The sequence below is a fragment of the Anoplopoma fimbria genome, chromosome 6 (genome assembly GCF_027596085.1).
Source record: "Anoplopoma fimbria isolate UVic2021 breed Golden Eagle Sablefish chromosome 6, Afim_UVic_2022, whole genome shotgun sequence".
Taxonomy (NCBI): domain Eukaryota; kingdom Metazoa; phylum Chordata; class Actinopteri; order Perciformes; family Anoplopomatidae; genus Anoplopoma; species Anoplopoma fimbria.
The window spans coordinates 22,905,609-22,913,532 of NC_072454.1; the positions used below are offsets into that span (position 1 = coordinate 22,905,609).

Genomic DNA, 7,924 nt, shown 5'->3' on the forward strand with positions numbered 1-7,924 from the left:
TGATCTTCTAATCTTTTTGATTACTATTTGAATCAATATGACAGTATCCCTCCATGATAGTATTGAGGACTGAATAACTAACTGTAGCATGTACCGCGTGTACCTCGGTGCTGGCTTGCCATTGTGTCTTACTCTCAGTCAAACTGGCCAGCGAGTCTAAATTTAGACCTCCACCAGGCCAGCTTGTTGAAAAATTGATCGATAGCGGAGTCGCTGCTATAGTAACAGTCGCGGTCCTAATGGTGGTCAGGTGTCACCGGATCTCCCGTGGAGCAGATAGCGAGCAACAATGAGCGCGGTGCAGAACGGGGCCAATGGGAAAAACAAAGCCTTCTCTAAAGCCGCTGACATGTCCAGGGGTGGCAATAGAACAGATAAGGTAAGGCTCTTTAAAGCCCTCACAACTCTATGTGCCTAATGAGGACAAACTGAACTGCTAAAGCACCGGATGAAACATGTGGCGATGAATCAACACACCGTTGTCATGGCAATGTCATCATTTTGGCTTGTATACTGTTATTATCTGCAGGGTGATGACAAGGTGGACCTGTGTAGCCGGGGGAGCTGGTGGCTGGGAACCCTGAAAGTAGGTGTTGTGTCATACTGCTACATTGGCTTCTGTGCACGCCCGAACAACAGGCCCATTAACTTTTGTGTGTGTGTGTGTGTGTGTGTGTGTGTGTGTGTGTGTGTGTGTGCGTAGTAGATTTTCAGTTAATGTCTTTTATTGCATAGCACTATCTCATTGTCTGTGTCCGAACTGTGCTGTCTGATAGAAATAAATCCAAACACTTACACTACAGTGAATCCAGTCCCTAAGTGCCTCGCAGTGCATTAGCGGTAATAATGCATACTAGACCTCATTAATTATCAGTTTATCCTAATGTGATCCCAGCTCTCAGGCTAATCAGTTGGCCAACAATAGGCCACGTGGCTTGACAATTATTCTTTGTGAATTAACTGAAATCATATCTTGTTTGCTGGACATTTACAGTATAGTACATTTATGTAATACATATTAGCTCAGCTTATAGAAAGGTAAATATAGAAATATGTGCCATCATCGAATTACTGCTTGTCGGTACAAAAAATTCAGTTGCATTCTAAAATAATGATTGAAAATAACTATTATTTATATAAGTATTGTATTGTAATGTTATTTAAAAAAAAATTAGACCCTCATTAAAAGAGTGTAACAACCAATGCTAGTGTTCAATGGCCACTACAGGCATTAGACCCCACATGTAAAAATGCCCAACTTTACAGCAGAAATAAACATGTTTTCAGCCTGATCGAACACACACTCTAAGTTTCAAACTTATTTGCATTGGCGATATGGTCTGGCAATGTCAAGCTAAATGTAACAGTTGCTGGAGCTGAATTTGGCAATACAGATATACAGTGTGTCTACCGGAGCGGCAGGCCATTCCCTTATCTACTCTCCTCTCACCTTCTACCAGGACACACCCATCCCAGGTGTCTATCACATCCGCGACTTCATCGAAGAAGCTGAACTGAACCCGGTCAAGAAGACCTACGGCTTCAAAGGCGTTGGCAGAAAAGCCAGCATTCTGGGCGTACGCAAGGGGGATTTGCTTCTCCCTGGGGCGTACGACTACACTGACTCCACCCAGGAGGTCCTGATGCACCAGGTGTCCTACTCTTTCAAAAACTGTCCAAGGCCCAACATCGTCACCCTGGGCATCAGGGACAAGGTGGGGTTCAGACATGACATTCACTGATCCTGTTGGCATATGCAATTGACCACATGTAATAGAAATAGTTCACCATTAGTCTGTTTTGTTTTGAGAGTTAGATAGGAAGTTCGCTAGCGCTCTCATGTCTGTGTTAAAGTACCCTGTTGAGTTTTGAATACTAATGGCAGATTTTACAAGTAGTTCCCTGTTTTGTTAGTACCTCTTGTACCTGCATGAGGACGTACATGGACGTGGTACTGTACATGCCCATTGTTTCAGGCTATCCCACTGATTGAGAGGTGTGGTGGTAATGTAGCACTGAGCCAGCACAAGAAGAAGAAGAAGACTAATAGCTAGCAAGAATGGATGCAAACATTTTGATTTTGAAATATTTTATGAGGTGGGAAGGATACAAGTGATATATTTTTGACCCAGCACTACCTAAACTAACTCTCCTTTTGCCTCAGGGTACATGGTGAAATTACCAAGCTAGCTAGCTAACTACCAGACAGCTAGCTGGTTTGCTTGCTTGCTAAACTCACCATGCTTTAATGCTACACTGCTATAGAATATCTTGAGAAGGATAAGCTACCTAGCTAACTAGCTCATTCTGGAGCTTCTGCTCTCTTTGCAACAGCACTTTCTGGCCCCACTGACTAATGTTTTTACCATAGCAACTAACAATCACCATTTTCTTCTGTACCGGTAAAATGGCAACGGAAAACAGTTCTACATCCGTTCTACTCCTATTTCTCTTTCTATTATTATAATATTCTTTTTCTAAACCAACATACAGGATGTACAAATCCTATAATGTAATACAAGTTAATGTAATAAGCACATCATTTAAAGCCTCAATTTTAAACTATTTTCCTAAAATCTTAAACATTTTCTCCCTGTGTATGTTGTTGTTACTTGTAGTTGGTGCCACAACTTGCCCCCAAAAAGGGTGCAGTCTGCAGTGTAGTACCAACAAGTTATTATCCGCACGAAGTGTTGTTAACTCATAGACACCGCCCTCTACACCCTCTCCATTCACCTTGATTCTTATATAAAGGGTGTTTTTACGTATTGACACATCATCACAGCACAGTAGGTGCTCTTCAAAATGTAACTGCAGCGGACCAACTGAAAACAGAAGAAGTGTTGGCGGTGAAACACAGCCGCCGGAAAAATAAAAACAAAACTCATGCTGATACTGTCATAGCTATTTAAACACCTCTTTATCTTTATTCCTTGTGCCAGCATATAAACACTTCACCGTGCGACTACGATGTGACAGCGAAGCCGGTGGAGAAGATTCCCTGCAAGTAAGCACTCGACAAAACAGCCTCTCTTTAACTCTCAGATCACAGCGGAGCAGACAACCCATGAATCATCCCTTGATCGCTCGATTCTTCCCCCCTCGTAACTACTACTTCTTCTTCCCTCTCTCATCTCCTCGCACAACAAAGATGGAGGAGCAGTCACCAACCTGCCTGTGATCATGCATGGCCTTATCATTTTTCTCTCTCACTGTTCTTCTTTCTTTTTTTTTTGACCCCCCCCTCACTTCTCTCCTCTTCTTGCAGGCATGTGATGTTTCGGTCAACCGTGCAGCGGATCAGCTTTCCTCCTGTAAGTATCTCGTCACCAAGACTAGTTATTAGGACCATGCAGTCTTTCCATGGCCCACAGAAAGGCTTCATTACAATACACTTTCAATAGGTTTTAGTTACAAGCCGTGACCCTAATGTGTACGTGGTGCTGAACATGAGCTAGTTATGACAACCACAAGGGCCAAGGAAGACCGATCCCGTGGACTGTCCGATTGTATCATTCCCCCCCTATTCGGCGGCCCGTTATGGCACTGCACTAGCTGACCAGTCAGCTTTGGTTCATATTGCAGAGTTGCAGCCGCCTGGGCCGTGTGTCCATGCTGGTAGCTGATGGATATTTGAGCCGTGCTGGCAGCTGCTGAGTGTTGACAGAGAAGGAAAGGCGCTAAGAAATCCCGGGGGTGTTATTACTGCAGAGTTGGGAGCAGTTTTTCTGCTGTTGGTGGTGTCACAGCAACTCTAAGACAAGTTTATTGTCAAAGGTTAAGCACCTACACAAATCCCGCAGCGAAGTCAAACCGAAAGCACAGATCATTTGGACAGCTGACCTGGCGACGGCGGGCAGACATTAGTGGAGCAAAATGGAAGTGGAAATTGAACCAATGGTTTGCACCGGGAACCCTGGTCCACCCAGAGACAGGAAACAAGAATTTCAGATTTGAGCCTCGCCTCTTAGCCTGCAATAAAATGAACTCCACACATACAAAAAAAAAGTCCAGTGAGCTGAAGATGTTTGGGGAACACAACAAAAAACGATGTATGTATTCTGTTTTCTGATGTGACTTAATTTCTCCGTCCCGGGGCCACTGTGTGTCCTAGATTAACACGGTTTGCTTTTTTTGCAATATCAACTGCACGTGCTGCTCAGAACGGCACAAATCCTCCCTTGAGATTCAAGCCTGTTTGAATTAAAGTCATAATCCCAGACATTTTCGTATGAATAAATGCCCTCCTCTCTGTTGCTGTAGCACAGAAGGGATTCAACCTTTAACTATACTGCTTGAAACTCTCTGATCTAAACACCTGCTGTTTGGTCGTTTCTATTTGCAACACCATAGAAACAGTTGTTTGGTCCAGACTGGAATATCTCAACCACTATTGGATGGATTGCCATGGAATTTAGAAACAGGCATCCAAGGTCCCCAGAGGATGAATCCTAAATACTTTGGTGATCCCCTGACTTTTCCTCTATCACCAACATGAGGTTAACATTTATGTTTTTTAAGTGAAACATCTCAACAATTATTGGATCGATTGCCTCACGTTATTGAAGAAAAAGTAAAAAATCAGTTGATTTAAGATAGGACTTTATTGCAATGTCTTGGACGCTCCAATCAAAAACAGGTCAAAGTTTTAAAGTTTCACAGACATTCACAGCATGCGCCAGTTACCTCCGCCGCAACCCAGGAGAACGTTTCTAATGTGCTGCGCGCCACAGTGGGAAAGTAGGCCAGGTGCTTTGGCTCCAACACACTCACACACACACACACACACACACACACACACACACACACACACACACACACACACACACACACACACACACACACACTCGTGTGTAGGAGAGTTTTACTATCATGCACTGGCTCCCATAAAATAAACCTGCATTAGCACCTCTGTGAGCATCAAGCAAGCGCGCTGGGGCCCAGCAGGGCCAGTTGCAAAGGATCGAGTGAACTGGCAACCGGGATCTAATGGCATGTAATGGTTGCAGCCAATCCCTCCGAGGAGCAGAAGGAGAGGGAAAAGACACCTTCCTGCCTCCCTCCGTCAGAATCAGAGAGCAGCTGAAAAGGAAAGGCTGGCGCTGTGTTCAGGGACAGGGAGACAGTTTTATGTGTGAGGAGGAGGGTAGAAGGAGGGGTGATGCTATTTCTGCGTGGCACGCCGCTGGTGATGACCAGTATGTGTGTTAGTGGGTAAGAGGAAAGGAGAAGTGAAAGGCAAGGAGAGGGAGCGCGGTAGACCAACCCTAAACACAGATCCTATGGTAAAGCCCATGAAAACGAATGATATGTCATCGGTCTTAACAACATGGGTACGGGTGCCTTTAAAATAGATCTGGTGTATATTGTCAGTGCGTCTTTCACATGACTTGGATATCAGTGAAACAATAGGTTCATATGAGCTTAAAGGTCCATAGGTGAAAGAATGTAACTCTCATATGGCTTTAAAAATGTTAGAGGTCACGATGTACAGTAGAGGATTATAAAACACGCTTACACCATCGTATTTGATTGGACCCTCAGTCATAGGAAAACTTTTATTGTCCAGCCGAGGCAGTATATTCGTCTCACACAGGAAAATATAAACAAAGCATGTCCACAAGATAAAAACATAACATTAACAGAATAACGATCTCTCAATAGTACAACAGTCCTCGCATTCATATGCATTCAATTAACGTCCTTGTTCTCTTCTGGAAAAACAGCGCCTTGTTCTTCAAAGGTACTCATCCAGAATACCATGATGAAGTTAGCTAAATAAATTCAAGACGTTCAGCTCGCAGTTTCTACGTGTGTCCTTTACTGAATTACTTAGAGTGCACAAGTTAATTGTGTTTAGTTTAGTCACAGGGACTGGGAAGCAGTTTTTTTTAAGTCTGCTTGCTTACTGAACTTAACAAAAAAGCTAATTGCTACTAACTACTGACCTTTTCAATAAAGATAATGTTGGAAAAAACAATTGGAGGGCAGAACATAATTTACTCATGTTCAAATGGCAAAAATACAGAAGAAGACATTTCCTCTACAAGTTTCCTATCTGACGAACGGGAAGAAACCACATTTGTGATTACATGCTAAAGTTGACATGTTAGCCTTGGCCTGCAACATATTGTGGGTGAGGTATATCCATCTAAGCTAACGTTATGCAGACTACAATCCGCTTATTTTTAACCCGCCTCATCACCAAACCTCTGTCCATAAACTAGCTACTTGCTACAAGCAACGAGCTACCGCTAACTGCCGTTTTCAATGAAGATAATGCTGAAAAGAACAAGCTATGCTCAACGGCTAACAATACAGGTATTGCATGCTAAGCGTGTTCTGCAACACATTGAGGTTAAGGTAGGCCTATCGCTAGCTTAGGGTTTGTTTTATCAAGTTGGCTTTAGCTTGTTGGTTTATCAAAGCTCTGTTCAATAACCAAACTACTTGCTACATGCTACTGGTAATTTACATTTTCAATAAAGATAGTTTTGTTAATAAAGCAAAGTGAAAAAAAACCCCCTGCAAAACATGCCCTATGTGCTCACATGCTAATGATTACATGCTAGCCTGGGTCTACAGCATATTGAGGCTTGATCACAAAATCCATCAATGAATCTGTCGATCAATAATAGCGCCTATCTCTGACCCTTTTAGAAGGAAGGACTGGCTCCATGCCACTATAATCCACAGACCAGACCAGGAAAAGGCATCACTTCCTGCTTCAAATCCACCTTGCCGCGGCTCCACTGTGTTCACTCCGTGAGTTTGGTACTTCACATTTAGCTAAACGTCCTTTTTAGATGCACACCAGTAGAACATGTCCAACGCTACATTACTAGTAATGAGGCTAGTGAGTGGCTGTCTGTCACTCGCTTTACACAATTAACCACTAAATTGTTGATGAGCAAGTAAAAATGCAATACACTTACGTTTCGATTGGATTCAGAAATGATGTTATTGTGGTTTTGATTGGAGTTTAAAGAGGCAAGTGATGATTTTGATAGATCCTGTAAGTAAAACCGAGCATTACACGGTGAATTACATAACAGAATGCATCAAAGAAAACCTCACACAGAAATATACAGATATCCAAATGGCTTCAGCACTTCAGAACATATATAGGTGTTTCTAATTCTTTAGATAGTTTCGATTTTTTTTACAACATTAAGTGAGAACTTAAAAGAAAAACGTTTCTATTTCGGCTAATGGTCTGCCTTTGTTTTGGATTTCAAATTGATGCCATAATGAAAAAAAGTATATGTATGTTGTGTGTGTGTGCATTGTATGTTTATTCCACAGAAGACCCCAGGACCAGGGGCCTACGAACCTTGCTGGAAGTTGGGTGATCGTCTTAACAGGGAGGCCATGGAGCCATCATTTAGCCTCTTCTTCCGCGACATTCTCTAGTGTGGACTTCAATTCCCACCATGCCTTGATCCCACCACCATCCTGTCAGCCCAGATGGCAGATCACCCACGGTGACCCTGCCTTATTTATTAACATAAATGTAAAATGTACAAAAAGAAAGTAGTATCCCAGTCTCTTATTACTTGGACCAATGTTTATCTGCATGTCAGCGAGGGATTTTTGCAGTCTGCCAACAACATAATAAGCCACATTCGTTGTGCTCAAATCGCTTTAGTGACGGCGGCCAGGGAAGCAGAATGATCTTATCTGCAACAAAGGGTACTTCATTCCACTTAAGTACATGTTCCCAGTTCTGCTCTCTCCCTTCATCTCTCCTGCTGCTTTACCTTCCTACTATCTCTGCCCTGCGATGCACTCAGGAGGAGGAATGCTGCTCAGCCATGCGTCACATGCACATAGCTTAGTGTGGCATGCTGCACCCTCAGATAACACATTCAGCGTTAGGGGCCAAGGCAGCGGCACACAATAAAACTGCTATTCTTATCGCTAC

The 7,924-nt window shown here is 43.0% G+C and overlaps 1 protein-coding gene across 1 annotated transcript; it reads left to right on the plus strand.

Annotated features, from left to right (window-relative positions):
* Window positions 1-289: 289 nt before the first annotated feature.
* stpg4 (sperm-tail PG-rich repeat containing 4) lies at window positions 290-7,413 on the plus strand. The gene is made up of 7 exons (XM_054600785.1): window positions 290-379; window positions 530-586; window positions 1,461-1,715; window positions 2,943-3,007; window positions 3,269-3,314; window positions 6,661-6,765; window positions 7,306-7,413. The coding sequence occupies exons 1-7, from the start codon at window positions 290-292 to the stop codon at window positions 7,411-7,413; spliced, it is 726 nt and encodes a 241-aa protein (XP_054456760.1).
* Window positions 7,414-7,924: the final 511 nt, after the last annotated feature.